The 24,340-nt window shown below is 28.0% G+C and overlaps 1 protein-coding gene across 1 annotated transcript in view; it reads right to left on the reverse strand.

Moving 5' to 3' along the window:
• Positions 1 to 16,182, reverse strand: part of LOC142328028 (uncharacterized) — a 378,778-nt gene extending 362,596 nt beyond the window's left edge. The window contains exon 1 of the mRNA XM_075371472.1: positions 16,071 to 16,182. Coding sequence (XP_075227587.1) covers positions 16,071 to 16,116 — 46 coding nt within the window. The 5' untranslated portion in view covers positions 16,117 to 16,182. The remainder of the gene's footprint in view (positions 1 to 16,070) is intronic.
• Between the last annotated feature and the right edge of the window lie 8,158 nt (positions 16,183 to 24,340).

The raw sequence follows: 24,340 nt of genomic DNA on the forward strand, positions 1-24,340 counted from the left end.
AATATTACAGTAATGATATCTTATCCTGATAAGCTTTTTTGTAGTTAAAAACAAATAAGTTAGTTTAGTAAACTTAAACTAAGCTATACATAGTTCGTAACTAAGTTTTATCGATAGTATAGTTTGTAACTATCGATTTTCTTAGTAGAATACATTAATTACTATAGTTTACTGGGTTAAATTAATGTGACAGTTCTTTACGTAACTACTATTTTTTTATAATGAATAAATTTCGAACATTCATTTATTCCGTTTATTTTTTACCCAAATAACAGCCTTACACCCAATTTTAATAAGTTAAATGATAAATAAATTTTTTACCGTATGAAAAAATGCCTAGTCTGTTCAAGAATTCGATTTCAAAATCTTCCGGATCAGAGTGAGAGATTCTATCACTTCGCCATGGTACCATAATATACATTCATTTTTTATTTTGATTTTTTTATTGTAAATTAATTAAATTGATAAAAAGTAGATGTAATTCTGTGTAATTTATTATTGATTGTATCCAGTCTAGCTTTATTTTCATCAGAAGTTCATTTCAAAATTTAGAAAGCTCAGTTGACATGAAAACTGGGGATGGATTGATAGATTAGTGATTGACTTCTTGCTACTTACAAATCCTTTCTCAGGATAGTCCAAGGTCTCTCCATAGAGAATTATATTGATCTAGTAAACAATACCTCAAAATAATAGGTATTTTAACTCAGGGTGATAAGATAAAAATGATAAACTGTTAAGGATTGACCATTTAAATATATCTTATATCAATAAATTCTTAAAAGTATTCACAATTTTTACATAAAATTTATTGTGAATAGATTCATGATTCATAAATTGTGTGGCTTGTGAAATTATCGAACCGAACAACAAAGCATTCTAGACATCTTAACTCTTTACAACGAGAATAGTATTCTTCTTATAAACAAACTAGTATGGTATTTTTTTAAACTGAATATATGCATGTTGTATGTCATAATTAAAAAGGTTGTAGGAGAGCTGACATAAAATGCAAGTTACTTTTGAAACTCGTAAAACCATTCTCATGATAACAATTATCCCATGGCAGACTTATTAAAAGAGTGGGATTTTTTTATTATTCATAATCTGTACTTGTAATCTGTTCAACTAGTAAACAATATGCAACCTTTCATGACCCAATGAGATGAGGATGATATGAATAAGATGTAAATGAGGTGTAGTCTTTTACAGATTCAGGCCGACCTTTTCTGAGGTGTATGGTTAATAGTGTTTTTAATGTGAGAAGTGAAATACTTTTCTGTTGGCTTCTTGAATCAAATACACCGCTGCACATAAACATTTCACGCCCTTCAAAGTTCAAGAGATGTTTTAGTTTACATTTGACAAATTCATTCTATTTACAATAGGATATCATTACTACATAGTGAATATCATTACTCTTATAGAAAGCAATTCTGACTAGTATCAGAAAATTGTGCGTCATCTGCATTATAATCTACGAATGACTGAAATAAATAATGTAGAAAAACAAATTAATATAAACTAACAATGCTTTGTATACATTACCACTACACTTCATAGGAAAAATGTATATAAAATAAGATAATAAACTTTTTTACGATTTTAATAAATGAGTTTTATTTCAGTTTTTTCTCCCATTTGGTTTATCTTTAAAAAATGTAATTTATTTTATAACATTTATATAATATTATGAATATTTTATGTTTACTCTGCATATGCGAACTAATATTCAGCTTTACGTTCAAATGTACTCGTACATGCAAACATATCTTTATCTATAGTGCATAGTTTGAATAATAAACAAACTGCTTCGTTATATAATTTTAACGATTAATATAATGAATTAGTTTTTTAACGTAAAATTTTCAACTACGGTATTTATTTTAATTAAAACGTAATTAATTAAACTAAATGGTATTTTGTTACAGTATTTAAACACTTTATAAAATACAGTGTATAATTAAATCAATTTCAATCTAATTCTACCGTTTAGGATGTGGCCTGTTGTGACGCAATTTTAATTTTGATATTAATCTTCTGCACGAATTATCTATTTTTTTATTTTTAAGTTTCATTAGGCATGAAGGCATTAGGCCTTGTTTCAAGGCATCATTAAATTGCATCAGGATTTTTCCTTTTACTTTCAAGTCTAGATAGGGCTATAGCTCTAGAAGGGAAAGTAGTGAAATTGGATATGTGCGGTTTCCTCCGGATCGTGACGTTTACAACCTAAGGAACCTAAAAATAAAAATAAAATTTCCGGATGTAGTAATGATCATATCCTTATCATGTATCATGGAATGTGGTCGTATAGAAAGTATAACACAAGATACAATCACTTAAAAGGAAAGAAAATAATTTTTCTTCTAATTGTAACAACAGACATCTGCAGGATTTTGAAATCCGGTGGGGTCAATGCTAATAATCTAGCAGTCAGCTGTACTTTGTTGTCTCAAGTTACAAATCAATTTTCAGTTAATATCACGTAATGTTCATATATATGCATGCGCGTGTTCGGTGTTGAGCTCTAAATCACCTTATATCTCTAGAACTACTTGATTTTGACCAAACTTGATCAGTATACTTGTATATATATGGGGATTGATGCCATTGAACTTGCAACTTAAAAGGACAAGGGGGTGAGGCTGTAGAGCAAGGTCAATAGCTCGAGATTTCGCTTAATTAAGATCATATTTTTTTTAGTCACATATGTTAAGAATTAAAAAATAACAATTTTAGAAAAAAAAATATTGCCGTTCTTTACTTTGTACAACTGAGTTGTCAGCTTTTTTAGTTAACAGCAATATCTTACAATACTTAAAATTATTATTATTATTTAATACTTGATATAATGTCAACTAATGGTTATCAGAAATTATCTAATTAAATTATTAACTATGATTAGTTTCTTTTCGAGGCTTATTTATTTTTTTAATATTATTTTCTGAAATGAGTGTACAGTTACTATGTAATCTATAAAAACTGAATACATTAATTCCTGAGTAGAAAATCAGTTCACGGAAGAAACGAAAATGTATGTATTTATTCTATCGTTAAGTCATTCAAAATTTCAGTAGCTTAATTCAAGTTAAAATTTTCACCGAATTTGTTTACATCAACCTAATCGCTGTGAAATTGTTAAAAAATATAAAAGTTTTGAAGATGAAATGTAGATAAAATAAATTATTTTTAAAAAAGGTTGTGGTATTCATTTTTATCTTAAATTTCCATTTAAATTAAAATTTTAAATTAACATATGAAGGATGTATTTATGTTTACATCAAAAGATATTTTCTGTTTTTTTTATACATCACAAGTTATCACTACTCACTTCATTTTCTTATTTAAAAATGCAGTAGGTTCCATTAAGTTTAAATTTTTCAGAAAACGAAAGTTAAAAAGAAATATTAAATACTTGGTGACAGTTACATTACTTCGTCAACCTTTTTTATTACATAATTTTGTATTGTTATCAAAACATTAATAGTATTTTCAAGTTAATTTATTTAATTAATTTCTTTCTTTCTATGTGCTAAACGTACATTACGTAAAACCATTAAAAATGGCTTCCCCTTAACTTGAAAGTTCATGCAAGCATTATCCAATTGTGATGAAATATTTTAAACGTATTATCTTGTTATGAGTCTGTCAAATTTAAAAATTATCGGATCTTTTAGAAGTTAGTGATTTAACAGAAAATATATTTATAAATAAAAAAAATTTCTATCCCTATGGTTTACATTTTTATTACATTTTTATTTCATTCTCTCAGAATTACGTTGTTTTTCTACGTTGTTATCAAAGTAACGTAAGAGTACGTTATTTTACCTGGTGTGGTATTGATTCGTCGATACGAGACGTATTGCCGGGTTGTTTATACTGTAAAAAATTCATTAGAATGATTTGTTGCTAGTATACTGTGGCATCATTTACATATTTCCTTAGAATAAATAGAACTTTTTTTAAAATTAGTTGATATTTTATTTCTTTAAAAACTAATTTTGATTATTAAAAATTCATTATACACTTAAGTTGGGATTGATTTCCATATTAATTTATATTTTTACAACATATTTTAAAATAATATTGATTTTTATTTCTAGATGTGTTTTTATTTTCAGATTATTTGTAATTTTTTATTCGTATATCATAATTAATTAAGAGCCTTTAATTTTTTCTCTAAATAAAAAAAAAAGTAGTTTTAATTTGACTGAACAGTTCGTATATTTTAAAATGTATTTTCTTACGAAATACATTGATGTATGTTTTATTTGTAAAGAAAGTTTCTCTGGTAGCCCCCATAGTAATTTTATTCCAAATAAATTAGAAAGAAGGTTTTTTATTTTTATTGAAGAAATTTCATTGTTTTTGAATACACTTTATTTTTATTCATTTCTCGTCATGACATTTTAGTGAAATAATATAAAAATTGCTATTACAATGATATTGAAAGAATTTCACAGAAAATTTTGTTAGAAAATTGGTTGAGAAACTTAAGGTAAAATTCCTTATTTTTGCTTTCTCAAGCTTTACTGTAGATAATTAATGTCGTTTTTCTGTATGTTTCACTTATTAAGGTTTCTTTTGCGTTTTTCTTTGGTATTTTTCTGAAAAGACTTTTTTTATGGCGTTGATTTTTTGTTGATCTTCTTACATTTTAATAAAAATAAACTATAATACTTAAATAAAATAAATATAAAATATTATGAGTAAGAAAAAATCTCATATTGAAAAAAATAATTTTCACATTTTACTCTTAAACCTCATTTTCTTGAATTTGGTACCACATTATGGAATATTAATTTTTTTTTAGTTGTTTGTTTTTATTCCGTATCCAACTCAGTTTATTTTATTTTACGTATTATTATTGTAATTTTAATTCCAACTATTATTTATAAATATTTATTTTTATTTTATTTTAAATATCATTTCATATGAAATAAAATTTTCTTATTGTGTAGTCTCAAAGGATTAAGAAAATTAAAATTAACGAGTATTTTAATAATAAATCTATTTAAATCTAAAACAAGAACATGATTTATCATACCCAGACCTAGGAATTTTCATACCATAATAAATTTTCACTTCAAATTTATATAAATGCATCGACTTTGTGTGAATTAACAAAAAGAAAAGATTGTTCAGTAATTTCAAAAGTAATTGTCAAGACTTTTGTTTCTAAATTTGTCACAGGGTGACTAGATACTAATGGAAGTGAAATGTCAGTTGCGATTCGATTTGTTGGAAGTCAAATTAATGTCACCTTCCAAAATTTATTATCTAAAATTAGAATCGATGTAACTTGAATATTTATTACGAGTACTTTAACATGTTCATGTTACTGATTCATTCATTTCAGTTGTTTTTATGTTCATCATTTATGAAATTACGTTTTATAAAATTATTTTTCATTACATATCGGGTGACTGTGATAGAAAGTTTTTTCTATCACAGTCCCCCGATACTGCGAGGTTCCACAGGACCCTCTCAGTATAGAAATAAGCTACATTTTATATTCTTCAATTTTTAAAATTGTCTATATATTTATAAAAATACAATTTTACGAAATGAAATAGAGTGAATAAGGAGAAAATAAAATAAATAATATATTAAAGTAAGAGAAATAGTAAGTGAATATCAAATAACTTTTTCAACTTCTCACTTTGAATCTAATACAGATATAATCTCATAAAAAAATTAATTAAATAGTAAGACATCAAAAATAGATTGCTTCAAGCTAGAATAATTTTGTTAATAATTCTACTAATTTAATATCGAATAAATCAAAGTAAAAAAATGAATAAATAAAATATTTATATGAATAAATGCCAGTCAGGTCTCGGTTCGCTCACCCTTGCCATCTAGCAAGGTGACTCCATCCCCTGGATCCTCATTGTGTTCGTTATCCTCATGGCTGTGGGTGATAGTAATACTGATAAACACCAACGAACGCCGGAAAAGCTCCCTTTCTTCCAACATTTCCCTCGTTCTTAACATAACAGCTACCGCTGTAGACGAACAATCCTTTTTGGTAACCCTTTCCTTTATCCTGCAGTAGCCTTTATCTCGGGAAAAGGAAAAGGTGAGAATTGAAAATAGGATATGTTTTAAAACGCAGAGTCTATTATTTTGCACTGAAAAACGATATCAAAAACATTAATTGGTCGTTGTCTAAAACGAAAAATTCAAACTTCACTCCCATTGAGGCTAGGGCCATGATCTATGAGTTAAAATCTTCCCTGAGATAACACAAATGTGTCTGAAAATTTAAAAGCAATCGGTCGTTTAATTTTCGCGTGATGCCGTTGCAAACGGAAAGAACCGCTACAAAATTTCGCATTTATATATTAAACATTTACAACAATGAAACATGGATAATATGCAAAATCTTAGGATAAAATAATAACTTTTTATTCTAAAATTGTTTAAGAATGTTATATGTTAGGTGAATTAGCGAGTAGGACATGAAGACTTTTAAGCAGATAAACATTTGTGGCAAAATTTAGGAAAACTTAAAATATTTTAGGCCTTACATTTATACCGTTGGTTCATTTGATTATTGAAAGAGAAGATGCTTAGGGTACAAACTACAAAGGAAGTAAACCACATCTTATATGACATTATATATGTATAGAATTAAACATTTCAATGATAAAGAAAAATTTTAAAAACTATAATAATTTCCAAGTCCGGAAAATATACCAACGAGAATTACGAATACTTTTACCGCTTATTTAAAATTTTGTTTTTACCTTTGTTTAACTGAACTGAAATAAAATATTTTTTTCGTATAATAACAAAAACAATGATTTGAATGAAAAGAATAAATGTTTTAAGGATATAATTCTTTTCCCAGCATTACTGGGCACAATCTGTCAATATTTCAACATATATTTTTTGTAAAACAGAATTCTAAAACTGATTATAATTAAAAAAATAAAAAAATCCTTTAATCCTATATTGGAACGTATATTTTGAAAGGGAATATTAAAGTGGAATTTTTTGGAAACAAATAAAACGTGTGATAAATTAGACAGTATCTTGTATCATGTACTTAAATAACGTTTTACTTGTATATAACTATAAGTGTACATGTAATTTTTTGTTAGTTCATGAATTTTCGTAGCGATTTACCAAATGGAGAAATTTAAACATTTTATTACTATTTATTTTATTTATGTTTATTTATGTTTATTTGATTTTATTACCCTAATTTTATTTTGGTTTACCATTTTTAAAATAATGAATTTACAAAAGCAATAAGGTATTTTATTACTTGTGTTTCGTGCGAGCTGAGTTTTCAGAAATTTACGAAAAACGAAAACCTAAAAACTTTATTCTATTTTTTAAGGATTATTTACCTATGAACATCGTTAAACTTAATTTTAATAGACTGCTATTAATTTAGTTTTTCTTTTTCCATAATATTCTTGGAAAAATGGAAAACAATAACATTAAATAAAAAAGTAATACGACAGTACCAATTTCTTATTAAACGGTTAGCCTTAGAATGTGTTACTGCAATGAAACGTAAACGACTCCACAAAGTAACAAATAAAGATTCAATAATCTTTGAATAGATCGATACAACGATCGAACAATATTGACTCCTTATCATTTAGGAGGAATTTGTAAATGTGCGATTGAAGAACTCGTTATTAGTACAGTTATTCGGTCTCAAGTAATACAACTTAAAATATATATACACTGGAAGAGACTTAAAAACATAAAGGAAGTCGAGACGAAACGTGGCGACATCTAGGGTCAGGCAGGCAGCCTCTTTGCCTAGGACACCTTGGTTTGCCCGCACTCAAAAGCGGGGAAGTCGGGGTGCTTCCGATGATGGCACGGAAGACCCTGATGGTATGAGAAGGCCTGTTGAGGGGAAGGACAGGCGAAATGCATGACCTTTCCCACAACACATACTAGATATGTTAGGGCCGGGCATCCGGCCCTATTTCCTGGGGACGGGCATCTCCACTATCCAGAAGAGGAAGTCTGGTTGTTCCTATTGTCCATAGGAGATTCCGAAAAGGGGTCCTCTGATGGGAGGGGGCAATCTGCTGCCATGACACTTTGGAGCGATCGTGGTAATGCTTTAAGCCTGTACTGGTCGCTCTGGAAGTGTTTAAAAAAAAAATTTATGCAACTACATAGAATGTTAGCAATTAAATAATTAAACTATAGCAAGATTTGTCTTAATACTTAATAAAAGATATTATTATGTTATATTCTAGCCTGTCGGCGCTTCAGCTCCTGACCCTCCGAAGCCCAGATCGGCTAAGGCGAACCGCTAACCGATTCAGGAGTTTCCCGGGGCCACGGTGCCTACCCTACTGCCGCAGAGTTCGCTTCCCTCATCATTCCCGTCTTGCCAAAGGGCCCTCCCGTGGACCACCGCGGTGTTCGTTACCCTCATGGTTGTGAGAATAATACTGATTAATAACGATTAAAATATTCAGGAGTTATAGATATCTGAAAAAGAAACTAAATAACGAAAGATAGAATAGTAGTAACTAAGGTACACAATCTTTGACAACGAAAAATTTATAACTTATTTCTGTTGCCATGGTGACAGAAATACAGTAATGAAGTAAAAGTATTATTATTTTTTTTATTGAACGAATATCTTTCACAACTAACCCCAGTGGAGCTAGAGCTTCAGTGTGTGGCTTACAACCTTCTTTGGGATAATACAAATGTATCCTGAAAATTTGAAAACAATCGGTCGGTTGGTTTTCACGTGGTGCGAGAACAAACAAACTTTTCGCTTTATACGCGTATATAATTGGTAGTGTTAACCGCTAGTGATCGTTAGATTTATCTTAAATATTAAAATGAAACACAAACTTTTGAATGATATTACTTTGTAATTAATCGAAACGTAAATATATTTGGAAAAATATGTAAAGTACAGTTTATAAAATATATAATCATTTATCTATTTATTCTTTCAGTCAGAAATGCAACAAATAATTGTACATACGATTTTTGTAAATTTTAAGGAAACAAGATAATTATTATTTTTAGTGGGCAATACTTTTATCATGAACGTTAAGTAGCCGTGTATTGAAAGTAGTACGCAACGATTATTCCAAGTTTTACAAAAGCCAAATTTTAATATATATAAGATAATTAGGTTTTCGTGAAGCCAGTACTGATGATGCAATTAGAATAATTCATAAAAAAATAAGTATTATAAAAGAAGCAATTTTCACTTATCGATATGACAAGAAAAATATGTACAATAAAATCAGTTAACAAAAGGTTTTTAATTAACGCAAAGTCTTTGGTTGAACGTTGTAGTAAATGTATTTGATAATTTACTATTTACTGTATTATTATCCCGTTTACAAAACGCTATAGCTGAACTGTAGCTGTAAAAGGGCAAGTATTGTAATCCGTCTAATTTGGGAATATAAGGTTTTCATGAGGTTTTGACACCTGGGACCCAAAAAACGGGAATGAAATCTTCCGTATGTTAGTGTTCGTATGTACGTGGGTGTGTTCGGTGTTGGCTCCTAAATCACCTCACATGTCCAAAACTACTGGACCGATATTTACCATGATTTAATATATGGGACATGGATGCCATTAAATTTTCTACTTTAAAGGTCAAGGGGATAAGGCTGTAGAGCAAGGTCACCCTAAGTATCTCGAGTGTGACCTTCTCTACGGTGACTAAAAACTTATGCAAAATCTAAAATATGTTGTATTCGTCTGCTACGTTGGACGTCCAAGTTACTGGTAGAATTAAATAAATGAATAATATTTAAAGCGTAAAAAAGTAACATGGTCTGGGAAGATCTCGAACTCGATCACACGGTTAATTCAGTTGATACGTTAAGCCTTGCGGCTACACCAGTCCACCGACCGTACAAGCGAAATATGTTCTATGTAAGTTGGTAGTTTAGTTAGTGCCGACAGTCGCCACTAGTACCGCCACACCCGCGCGAATTAAATACGGTATACGCGCGCGCTTTAGTTAGAATCATTGAATTAAATAAAAGAAAAAATATTATATTTAAATAAAATGATAAATATTTTAAATTAAGTTGTATGTGTGTGTAAGCCGTGCATCAGAAACAACCCATAGCTCTGTCAATTTTTTTTTTTGAAATGTGTTATTTTTACTTTTTCCTACATCTACGTGATTAAGCTATTTTGACTTAATATATTTTTCCATCCTATCTATACGAATAAGTCTTTGTTTAAAATAAATGCTGTCATTCATTTTTCGAGGTAACATAATAAAGTATGTTACAAGAGAGCATCACGTTTATTTAATTTCTTTGAATAAAACGTATATATATATATATATATATACACACACATTTGTGGTTGTGTGATACGTTGCATTACTTCAAACTGAACTTAATAAGGACTGATATTATGATATTAGTCAATAGTTTTTGTATGTAACATTATTGGTGAACATCCGGGTAAAAAGTAGATCTGGTTAAAGATGAGTAAAAAGTTTAATGAAAATTAAATTAAACCATACCGTTTATTACATGACGTGGTGTAATTTATTCCCGTTATAATGCAGTACACATACTGATGACAATTAATGAATATGTCTAAATTGTGTTAAAAAAATTATTTATTAGAATTATAAAATTAAAAAAAAAAACAATACTTTCTGCCTGATATAAAATATTCATCTTTTTTTATTTTTTTTAATTAAAAAGAGTTTTCTGCATGCTCTACTACGCTGTTGGATTTTTATTTATCGACTACAATATAAAATTATGAAAACAAGTAATTACTTAGCAGATAAATATCTGTTCTTTTTATGAATCTGCTAAAAATGTTAACAGAATTTTATTAAAAACACAGTCTCCACTTAGAACTATTTTTATGTAATACGTAATAATAATAATTTTCTGACAAGTTTCAGTTTTCATTTTTAATAAATTATTAATAAATAATCTAAACGACCTTCTGACCAATATATTTAAAACAATAACCGATTAATTTTTTTTAATATTAACCTAGTATATTTTGTTAATTAAAATAATTTTAATAAATTTTGACGTTTTATTCAAAGAAATTAAATAAACGTGATGCTCTATTGTAACATACTTAAATACTTTACAAAATTAATTTTATAAAATACCTTTGGATTTTATGCTATTGTGAATTTTTTTAGTATTATTTTCAATACTTGCATCATTATTGTTAGCATATAATAAATATGTGTAAATATATTTATAAGAGCTTCAACTACTTCAGCATTTTTTTGTGTTGTTTTTTAATTATCTTTTTTATTTATACTATAGTAATGTATCTCTTCATCGTATTGAAATATCGTGGTAAAGGACTGACCCTATTTTATTACAAGAACAAAAGGTTATCGATGTAACAGCATACCCACACATACCTGAAGTTTTGTACATGATGTTGTAATGAATTGAATAATATATTTATTTTATTAATTAAATATGGAAATAAAAAAGAATAAAAAAATAGAAATATTTATTTAATCTTTTTTTATATTTTTTACTTTGTTTTGCAAAAAATAGTGGGTGTAATTTAAAAAAAAAATTGCTAATTTCTGACAACCGGTGTACTTTTAAACAGTTTCCAACTGTTACATTTGTTTATTTTTGTTGAAAAATAAGGAATCAAAATAAAAGTAAATTTGCTGCTTTTTTTTGTCAGAATCATAATAAATTTTATTATTCAATTGCAAGAATACCAATGATGTTGAGTTTTAAAGAAAAACAAGTGCTTGCTTTAATTACTTAATTTGCAAATAGCAATAGATAATTTTAATTTGAAATTAAATCCACTTATTTTAAAGATCATGTTAATTTTATTTGTGATTAATTAATTATTTTTCAGAAGTAAAAATATAGCAGCTAGTAGAACTGATGTTTTGGTTCACGTAAAAGAAAATATTGTAATCGTGAAAAATTCGGTTTTCAGATTTCAACGGAAATATCCATTTTGACCATCCCTGAATTCATTTTGACAAAATTCGGCGTGACTTCTGTACATACGTACGTACATATCTCGCATAACAAAAAAACGATTAGCCGTAGTATGTTGAAATTTTGGATTTAAGACTGTTGTAATATCTCGTTGTACACCTCTCGTTTTGATTGCAATCTACTGGATCAAAACTGTTCAAAAAAGCACAAAATCCAAACAAATTTGGATTTTTGACTTTTTCTTAACTGCAGTAATACGCCCTCATTGAGAGCTTTACAGTGATATATCATAAGTAGTACTTATTTTCATTCGTTCCAGAGTTATAGCCAAATAAAATTTTAATTAATGAAATAATTAGATCTTACAAGGGAAAGGCACATCGGTTCCAATCCGACTTTATCTCCTTTTTTTTAACATTTTTTTTTTTAATTTAAATATATTGATTTATAAATTATTGTTAACCTCTGATTGTAAAAAAAATCTTTTGCAATAAATAATAATTCAATAATAACAATAAAAAAAAAATCAGAAGTTTTTAATGAAAAAAAATTTTATTTACTCTTCTTTTTAAAAAATGTATATTTGTAATTTAATAGGCGTACAAAGAAGTCATGTGTTGCTCCCACATCAGATTTGATTTTGGTTAACGATATTTAATATTAATGAATATACTTAATTTATGCATGAACGGGATTAAATTTTATGGGTTAGCACCATAAATTCGTCTTCAAGGCACAGAAGGATGTTTTTTTAACAGCGGACTTATTAATTAATATTCGAATAAAACCGGTTAAATCATTAAAGCCGTCAAAGTGAACGGAAAGACAAAATCCCTTTGGTCAATATCTTATAAATACTTCTTTTTTGTTGTTAGTATTTTATTCAGAAATCAAATTAATGTTAGAATTGTTTAAAATATCAAGGGTAGACTCCTCCATTAAGTTCAATAAAATATATTTCCTTTGAAAAATAATAGCGTAATTATAGCGTCATAAATAACTGAACGGTGTTCCTTTAAAAATGTAATGGTTTCTTTATTTTCTGTTATAACATATGATTTTAAAAAATTTTAAAAATTCGTCTCTGAAACAAGATTTACAGTATGAGAAATTTTCTTTATATTTTGCTAATAGGTTCTTAAAATAAATTAATCGTATTTCAAAAGAAAAAAAAAATCAAAAATCTAAAATAATTTAATTTGATGAAATTAAAACATCAAAAATTACTTTATTGTATAAAATTTTATGTAATTTAATAGGGCAGTATTTATTATTGTCTTAAATAACCGATTTCGTAACTTAACGGTAACATCTATACACACACATACATACATATATATATATATATATATATATATATATTTCAAAAACAAAGCACTTGTTGCTATTCAGCAATTAAATTTACAAGAAAGTTTAATTAAAAATCAAAATATAATACTTGCTAAGATTATTGGTTTTTAGGAATTGAACAATAACGTATGGAATTAAAAGTTTATTGTGTTTTTAATAAAAATTTCTAAGTTGATTTTATTTTATTTAAAGAAAAATATATAAATTACACACACGATAATAATGAGAAAATATTTCATTTAAAATTCAATACACAATTCATTTTTTTAGATGTAAAATAATAGATCGTACAGTTGTATTTGAAAACTTATCTTACATTTCATTTACATATCTATTAATTAAAAATTATATTAAAGTAAAAATGCACATAATGCAAATAACGAACAAAGCAAAACAGTTAAAAAATAACTACAATAGTTCATTTTTAAAACGAATAAACTAGTATAAAATAATTTAAAAGTTAATACTGCGTAAGTCACATTTTAACAGATTTCTTTTTGATATTCTTGTTACATGAAGATCAAAAAGAAATTTAATATCATTCATTTGGAACAATGATAAATTATTTCGAAGCACAAATCTACTATTCTTGTTAAATATAAATTAAATTTTGAAATACTTCAGTCATATTCAACTCCAAGAATAAAAATTTGCATTCATCAAAGAAATAACAAACAGTTAAATATAAATAGGTCACTCTTATAGAGCAGAATTGTATTTAATAAATAATATTTTAAACGTACAGGCTGTTTGAGTACATAAAATTTTATACTTTATATCCTTATAAATACATGTAATAATTTTTCCCTTATTTAAATAAGCTGATTCTTTATAATCCCATTACGTAAGGAGCTAAATAATTAGTTTTGGTAGTCTTTTTTATATCCCTCTGTATGTCGAGAATGAGTATATCATTTCTCATGAAGTAGTTATTGAAGGTTTATCCTTAGTTATGTGAAAAACAGAAGGTAGGTTAGTGATTTGAAATTTATATGTGTAAAATATTTCAAATTAATTTAATTTTAATCAGTGGAAATTCTATTGAAAAGATAGTTCCATTTTAATAAAATTAAAAATAATAAAATGAATAGTATTATGTTTTATTCATTAACCCTTTCATAATCATAAGTAACAGTTTTTTAAATCTTTGTATCCCAGTGTTAGTATTTGTTTTCTTTACTTAGCACACATTACCTTAAAATTCTATTGACTTTACCTCAAAATTTTTATATGCAACAGTACGTAGAAGTGTACCTTTCTTATGATACATTCGACTTTTGTGTGTGTATATATATATATATATATATATATATATATTGGCTTGATGATTTCGCTAGATAAGCTTGAAGGTTGTACGTGGTAAATGGAAATGGAATTTTTGTGGCGTATGAAAAATGTTATGCCTGATCAGGATTCGAACCCGGGACCTTTGGATAAAAAGCCTAGTCACTCGCTACCACTCCGCCACGGAGTTCAACAATAACTATTCTTTTTTTTTATTAAAATTTATTCATTCATATTTTATCAACATCGTATTCATTTTTTTGGTTTCAAAATGTCTTGCAATATTGTAAGTTATCTTAATCTGTTTAACATGTTACCATATTATTAATTTAATTACGACTTAATAATTAAAGAGATGTTTATTATTTCATATTTATGTGTCACAAATAACAGGCGATGAGATATTGAATGCAAAACAAGAATATTCTTGATTTTCATTGATTTGATTGGCTTTGAGTAATATGAAAAAGATGAAGAGATTGCTGGAGCCCCAATAACTATTTCAAGACCTGAGAATTTCTTCCTTAATATTGCATTTCGTCAGAATATTGTATTCTTATTTCTTTTAATTCAAAATAAAAAAAATATATTTTTTTAAATTGAATATATTAATATAATTTATTGAAGTAGGCTGTAATGTGAATTTTTTCTCATCTATTTAGGTGATTTTTTTTAATTTTATGTTTTTTAAGTTGCGGGTTAAATTAATTTAAATTCAATATAATCAACTATTATAAAAAAAAAACAAAACAATTAATTTGAATTCAAGTTAGCTAGGCTAATAAAAAAACTGAAGATCCTAATTTGGAAATCTTTTTTATGATTTTTTTTTTCTTGTGTAATACATAAAATATTAAATTGTATTTTTAAAATAATAAATTAAGAAAATACTATAAATAATACATGCTTTATTACATTCACGTTTCTTATTTTATAAATATGTAATTGATCATAAATTATAAAAACCTTGCATCGCTTGTTCAGAAACATGCAATAATATTATGAATCATCATGCATGCATGATATAACCTTTTTTCTTTATAAAAATAAAACTTTACTGTTATAGTAATGAGCCAATAAAAACTAAACTTTTTTTTGTGGTCAATAATATTAATCTGTCCTAATACTTAAGTTCGAAATCACTTACCCGGAACTTTATGTTATTTAAATCGTGCTTAATTCGTATTAAATTTGTTTTTAAATTATAAATGTGAATATTTCATCTGACACGATTAACTTTCTGAAGATTCTGTAAAATTGTTGATAAAACAGTATTCCATATTTTTTCAGTATGTTTACTAGTAACCATTGAAAAAATCATTGTATAGGAAAAGACAATGCAAAATTGAATAAATAACAAAATAAAAAAATTGCGACGCAATAACCACATCAAATTTTCTTTATTAAAATTAGCAATTTTTAAAACGTTTTTATAATTTATAGAAAAAATTGTTGTTAATGTAATAAAAAAAAAAAAAAAAATTAAAATTAACATACCTTGTAAAATTACAAGCGCGATTATTAGGAGAAAATTTCGCGCCATATCAGATTTTACCTATGGGGGCGGCATCGTACATCGCCTTTCGTAACACCGCGGACGAACTCCGGCACACGACTGTCTGTTACCTCTTGCCGCCTCCGTTCCTGCGCCCTCCGCTTTCCCCCCACCTCATTCTTCTGTCATCGTCCTCGCGTTCAGTTCTACTCGTATAATACCCTCCTCCTAGTGTTTGACAGAGTTTATTTTGTGCTATTATTCTGTGCTGTATCTCTTCAGATCGGACGAACTTTGTCCTAATAAATATATATATATATGTTTTACACATACGTACATATAAATACATTTCACCGTTCTTCTGTTAGATTTGTATCGATATGCATTGGGGTCAAGTAAAATCAATGAATACAATTACTGAAAACTTTTCTACGCATTTCTGAATATATATATTTTTGGATATGAGATTAAATGTTACCCAGTGGTATAACAATAATATTAATATCGCAAAAAAGCAAATTTCTTGAAAATGGTAAATGTTTAAAACAATATCACAAACAAAATCTGAAACCTAATTAGATTATTAACTGTACTTTTTTATAAATTTATTTTATTATATTTACTAACCGTACAATAGTTCTTTTTTTTAGTCTTATTTTGACAAATATTTACTGTCCAATGTTTCTGAAGATGATAGAAATTATGTAACTGTTTTTACAAAATAGGAATGTTTTCCAATAAATTCATGAAAAAAAATTGGGGAAAATATTTAAGGCAATAATAATGAAAATGCTTCGGATTAACTTCAACCCCACGTCTGTGCAATAACATCTACGCATACATCTGGGGCGGGCAATGACACAGTATTTTTGTATCTTCACAATTTCGGCCAACGGAGCAATGATCTTTTTCAGGAGCTCCATTTATAGTTCTGGATTGGCGGTCCCGAGCTGATAGGGGTTGTGGTTGTTTCGCTGTTTGAAGTGGAGGGCGAGAGGCACGACCGTGATCTGTTTTTGCCGACGCCTGGCAGAGTACACCAGTCGTCGAGCTGAAGAATCAAACAACTAGAGACAGCAGCCCAAGCCGTCAAAGAAAAAAAAACAGACAAAAATGAAAAACAGGTTCTTCTGAACCAACGAATGAGCCTTTCACCAGTTCCAAAGCGAAGAAAAATGAATCCAAAGTTCTAAAAATGCATGAAGCAAGGGTGAAAATTAAAAAAAATCCCCTTTCAGGGAAATGAGAAATAAAAATAAAAAAAATTAGAAATTGAGGATCTGGGATAACATACAATGGAGCCTCCAAAAGGACGGAGGCCTGAGTGAGAGGACGAGAATCTCAGCTGCCCTACAAGTGTCGACTCTGATACATTGCTGACCGCACCATCTGTGCCGGTATCATCTGATGCCGGCAGCAAGATATCCTCCGTAATTTATTGTGGACGATCGGAATGATCCATCTCCGAGGCATTAGAATCTTTCGAATTCGACATTGAGTTCTTCAAGAAGATGAGAAAAAGCAAGGAAGGTTGGCCTAAGGGTAAACCTTTGCGATACACCTAATGAAGAAGTTAGTTCTAATTTGTTTTCTTATAATATTAGATTGTTTTAATTTTTTTGACTATATTTCGAGGATATTCTGTGTTATTTTTAGTGTTTTAACGAGATTTGAATAGTTTTTAATGTGTTAATTTTTAAGTGGCAAGAGCCCTTTATGCACTTGTCATCTTGTGTTTGTTTGGGGTTTCCAAAAACCTTGGACAAGTCTATTTATTATTAGATGATCGGTTTTGATGAGAATAGTCTTCTGACACTAGTGTTTTTATCGGGATGGAAAAGAATACTAGTCTCTTTTCTTTTTTTTGACGCGAAAAGGGGCTAATGATCAAAGTAATCGTTGGCCCTAAATCCTCAAAAATATAATAATAAAAATGAAGGCCATCAAGAGAATAAAAAAAGACAGTAAAAGGTTAGCCTACGGAAAACCTATGTGATATATATTATGTAAATTAGTTTTCAAAGTATTGACCAATTTACTTTAAGAGTGAGTTTTTAAGTATTTCAGGAACTTTACACTTGTTTAGATAGATTTGATGACATTTCTTTAGAATTGTCTTGTACGTTTTTTAAGTGGCAAGAGCCCTATTACAACTTTGTTGTCAGCTTGCCTTCTTTTAGGGTTTTAAAGTTCTATGACAAGTTGACAAGTCTCTTTTCTGGATGATCTGTCTGGCGACTAGTTTTCTGACTTGGTCGTTACTTAAGAACAGGGTTGGAATGTTTTAGTTTGGAACTCCTCCATTCCAAAAAAATGAAAAATAAAAGTAAAATAAAAATAACTTCAAATGATAAATTAAGAATAAACTACGTTAGAGGATTATCTCTTTAAACTTTTTTAAATCTTGAGTTTTTTACACCTAATTTACAACAATTATCATTAGTAGTAATTCTTAAACTAACAGAAGGATCTAAAAATGTCCCATTTTTACAAAAAAAGTATTCATTGTTTTTTGTTTTGTTTAAGAAATCGGTTTTATTAGTTTTAACTTTTTTACGTCGAATAGTTCATCTGGGAACACGTTAGATCATTTATTTATTTGCTGTTGTTTCTTTTTCTTGTTTTTTTTATCAGTACCTTTTCATTCTTTCTGATATCTCTCTCTTTGACTCTTCAAAAAGTTCAGTTCTGTTGTTCTTTCGTTTTGGCAGTTACAACTTTTATTTTCATATTTTAATAGTTTCTTTAAAATTTTCTTTCTTTTGTAATTTCTTCAGTTCTTTTAGGTCTTATTGGACTTGTGTGAACCATTTGTCTTTAGTTTTTTTTTTTACTTTTTAAGAAATAAAATTTGTTTAGTCAATCTACTGTTATTTATTCTAAATAAATAGGAGTAAAATGCAATTCATCTTTTCCTTACCGTGTCTGACGGTTTTTCAATTTTAGTATAAAGTTTTTTATTTGGAACTAATTTTACGTGATTATTTTGAAATTTAGGACCTAAAATTTTTCTTATAATTTTCCTTTATTTTATTTTAGTATTTTTGGTAGAACTTTGTTACACAGACTTAGGGTTTCTGCCGGATAGAGTTCTTCCGGCTTTATAACAGTTTTGTAGTGTCGAAATTTTAAGTTTCATGATAAAATAGTTTTTGTTATATGTGTTTTCGTTAGTGGAAAGCTAATTTCATTTTATTAGCTTTATCTGTTAACGCTTTTTTTTATCTAAAGAATTCCAACGGATCCATTCTCCGAGATTTGAAATTATCCACTTTCTCTACTTTTTTTATTATTTATACTAAGGAAATTCGAGCAGTTTTTATTATCAGTAAAAATTTTCGTTTTCTCAAACGCGATTTTTAGTCCCATTTTAACAGTTTGTTTTTCTAATTCTGTAATTTTTTGTTCAGCTTCTTTCCAAATTTTAGCTAATAATGTCATATCATCAGCAAAAGCTAAGCAGTTAATCGGTAGTCCTTTAGTTTCCAGTCTTATTCCGTTATTTTTGTCTAAAGATTTGTTCCATTCTCTTACTACCTTTACAAGAGTTTAGGTCAGTATAAAACGCTAAGATTTTTTTTATAAAAATAAAAACCTTTTTATAATAATAAAAATCATTTTTAAACTAGAAAATCTTGATTGAAATTTAGATAAAAATCAGAAAATATGTACAGGGAAACGATGTAAAGATATTGCTACCCAGCATAAGTTAACATTATTTGGATGCAGAAATATTCCGTGTTCATTTATTTTGAATTCATTTATGTTATATCTTACTTCATATTCTTCAAATAATTTTCTTGAATTTGAATTTTTATTGAATTGTGCTAAATTATTTTGAATATCAGTTTGATATCAGGCTGTATGTAATTAAGTTATAACAATATATGATTAAGCAATGATATCAAAAAGTAAATAAATCTACAACCAATTTATGTAAACAGTGTAACCCTCTGTTAAAAAATTGTATCTTTCTGAAAAAAAAAAATTATAATTAGAATATTAGAGAAATTTCTTCTGCAAAATACGAGAATAATCAACTAAACTCATGGTAAAAGTGAACGAGTAGGATTAGACCATACATAAAACATACATATTTGATGATGTATACATAAAAGGTGTGAAGAAGCAATTGACTTGTTTTACAAAGAACGAATGGCAAACCCCTGTACTTTTGATTAACACATGAATAGTTTTTATGTTTTTCTGTCTGGTGTGAAGTTGAAGATAAACAAAAATTTTAATTTTGACTATTCATAACACACAATAAAGTTGAATTTAAAGATTTTTATTTACGTAGAACATACTAATAAAAATAATCTTGCGCACTTCTGCGCAAGAAGACCGACTTTTCGTCAATTTATTTTCTTTTAAAAATATTATTTTTTATTTGGTATTATATTGCTAACAATAGATACCGTAAATAAAGAAAGTCAACGTTTCAACTTGCAAATAAAGAACCACACTTTTAATTTGTCCTGCTCTAATTTTTTCTAATTTAAATTAAGCGTAACTCAAAAAAGAGTAAATCAATCTTCATAAAATTTCCAAGTGCACAACTTCAGATACACTACTATAGCTTATTTAAATTTCAATGAAATAGCTTTAATAATGTAGTTCCGGAGATTTTTGAGCCACAAAACTTGATCGTCAAGTAGAGTATAACTCTAGAACGACTGAACCAGTCTTCAAACAAATTTCAGTACGTATAGCTTCAGACACACTACTTCAGTATTTTAAATTTCAATGGAATTGTTTTAGTAGTTTTGGGGATTTTCAAGCCACAAAATTTTATACATCATCGAGCCACAAAATTTTAAACATCATCATCATCACTAAAGGGTATGCCTTGTCGATTTAGCCACGTCATTCTCATCTCCGCATCTCTTCTCAATCATTATATGAACCAAGACCCATCTCTTGTTTAACATTATTGATGATGGTTGCTCTCTCGGTCTACTTCTAAGTTTTTTACCCAACTTTGCCCTCAAATATATCCGTCAAGAACTGGTCATGTCGTAGTACATATCCTTTCAATTTCGCTCTTCTTCTTCTTCGTATAACTCTTAGCATGACCCTCCGTCACTCACTTCGGCTAACACTTGATAATTTATTTTCCTATCCACCCACCTTATTCTTGTTATTCACCTCCAAATCCTCATTTCTATTGCTTCCATTCTTCTTCTTCCTGCTTCCCCAAGCGTCCATGTTTCACATCCATAAGATAGAACATTCCAGACATAAGTTTTAGCGAACTGTTTACTTATTTGCATACTCATATGATTATCAGTCAGTAAATTATTTTTGTCCAGGAAAGCTCGTTTTGTCAGCGCCATTTTTCTTTTTACTTCTGTGTCAATTTTTCTATCGCTAGTGACGGTGCTTCCCAAATAAAAAAAATTGTCAACCTCTCTACAGCAGTACCGTCTAATTTAATAGCAACTTTTGTGCCTTCCTTTGTTTTCCTACAATCATAATTTCTGTCTTCTGGGTATATATGAATATAAATAAATACATAAGGAAACTCAATTTAATGAATTGTATTTTCGTACACCTCATACCTCAAAAAGTATAGAAAATTCATTTTCACCCATCATGCTATCGAAAGTAATACCGTAATTTTCTTTGAAAAGACTGTAAAAACAAAAAAAAAAAAATGAATTCATGGTTACCGATTTATCATAACTGAAAATTGGAGACGTAGTTCATAATTCTCATTTTTTAACTAGTCTGTGGCAAATTGAAATTACAATTACAGTGAAAAATAGATTTATTTTTAATAGGCAAATGAACCAACAGAAAATTTTTAATCCCTTTCAACTCTAAAATCATAAAATTAATGTTATAAATAATTAATATTAATAAATAAAGCTACTTAAAATAATATTAATAAAATATTAATAATAAAGCTACTAAAAAAGGTTTCATAGTTTGATCACATAATCTTTCCCCCAGTTTAACTAATAGTAGAAACATTAATATTTACAGTGCCCTTATTCTAAAATAACCTAAAGTACTTTTCTTCTATTAAAATTGTTTTTGACTTTTTATCACTTCCATTAAACTTTTCATTTTACGTAGATTATTTAATATAATCTTCTGTACATTAAATATAATTTTTTTTCTCAGAACTACATTCTTTATTTTGTGTTTTTAAATATTATTTCTAAATGTTTTGTTATTTTATGGATAAATAAAACATTAATCATATAAAATGGTTGTGTTAAATAGGATATATTATAAATCATATTGATTTATATCAAATGCATATTTAAAGAAAAGGAAAATTTTTAACACAGAATAATATATTTGAGGTTTGCTTTTTCTATTTCATTACTTTAGATAGTATTCCATTCCCTAAACTAAAAAAATCTGATGTGGACACTACATGATTCCTTGTACGCCTATTAAATTATATATACACATTTTTTCTGCACTTCATTTAAACTTCTTTCATTTGAAAGTGTGATACGATCCTACAATTCTTTAATAAAGTGGACAGTTACACAATTGTTAAAATATTGGTTATTAACATCAAATATATATACTATTATTAATTCAACAATCTTAGGGTAGAGTAAAAGTCCCCCTTTATTAGTGTTTAAATAAATGTGTATTATATCTATCTAATACTCTGTTTTTCAAAAATTATTATGATGTAACCATCAACAGAATGAAAACAAAAACGAATAATCAGATGCTTCACCACATCTGATGTGGACACCACAACATGGCTTACTTAGCGCCTATTAAATTACATATACCATTTTCTTAAAATGAAAATAAAATTTAATTAATAACTGATATTTTACAATATTTTTTTAATTATTTTAAATTTTTCTTACAATCGGAGATTAATAATCACTAATAAATCAATATATTTAAAAAAAAAGTTAACAAAAAAGTCTGATTCTAACCGATGGCCTTCCCTTTATAAGATCCAAATATTTTATGAATTAAAATTTCATTTGGCTATAACTCTGGAACCAATGAAAATAAGTACCACTTATGATACATCGCTAAAAAAATCTCAATCTGGACTTATTACAGTTAGAAAAAGTACAAAATCCAAATTTGTATGGATTTTGAGCTTTTTTGGACACTTTTGGTTCAGCCGATTGCAAAAGGAGAAGTGCACAACTTGATATTACAACAATCCTTAATAAAAAATGTCAACATCCTGCGGCTAATCATTTTGAGTTATGCGAGATTCGTACGTATCAACGTCATGCCGAAACCAGTAAAATGTTTTCAGGGGTGGTAAAATGGATATTTCCGTTAAAATTTGAAAACCAATATTTTTCGCGATCACAATACTTCCTTTACTTCGTACAAGGAAGTAAATATTGCAATAACAAATTTCATTCATTTTCCAATCTATTTCTTTGAAATGAAAATAAATATAAATTTCGATAAAAATCTCTTGAGAGGTGCGTAACGTACCTCTCGAAATGGAAATGGACTGCTGAAGGAGAAACTATGATGGTAGTCGATTGCTGCATATTAGAAATGAGGAATTAAGATCGAAAATTAGCGTAGATCTACAAATCGACTCCAGTTACAGTATTCAGTTGGTTTAGTATAGATGTGTTAATGAGAATATAATACTTCAGAGAGTACGAAACTGACAACCAGTGGGATATCAGAGTGGAGATTGGCCATGGAAGAGATTATATGAGCAAGTTTCTTGTCTGTGGATAAGATTTACCTGGTGGATTGTGACTGGTAGATGATGAACACTGGAAGACTAGAAACAACTGAATTCTGTGTATACTCTCATAAAAGTAAAGTTAGTATTCAAATAATTGTATACTGTAGAGCATGAAAAGATTTGTTTCATGTAAGGAATATTCTCATGAAATTTTTTTTGTGGTAATTTTTTAAATCATCCGTTCTTTATCAGCTTGTATAACATTATAGTTTAAAACTTAAAATTGCCTCAGCTTCTGACTTTCTTTAGTTTGCAGTTATTTATTTCGAAAATTTATTTATTTTTTACTTTCCCGGTGAAAGTAGTAAGAACAGCAATTAAAGGGGAAATTATGATGATCACATCAACAATGGGGTATCTTGATTTTTACAAATCATTACGTTTGAAGGTCGAACTAGCTCATCTAAACCAAAAAAAAAAAAAAAAAAAAAACATGTATGTGTGTCGCAGTGCTTTTTGCCTTATTTTGCCTCAGGATTAATCAAACTGATTTTCTTGAAATACTTGGCTCAGGTATTCTCTATATGGGGTATTCATCGTATTAATTTTTTTTTAATTTGT

The sequence above is a fragment of the Lycorma delicatula genome, chromosome 7, assembly GCF_047948215.1.
Source record: "Lycorma delicatula isolate Av1 chromosome 7, ASM4794821v1, whole genome shotgun sequence".
In the NCBI taxonomy this organism is placed as follows: domain Eukaryota; kingdom Metazoa; phylum Arthropoda; class Insecta; order Hemiptera; family Fulgoridae; genus Lycorma; species Lycorma delicatula.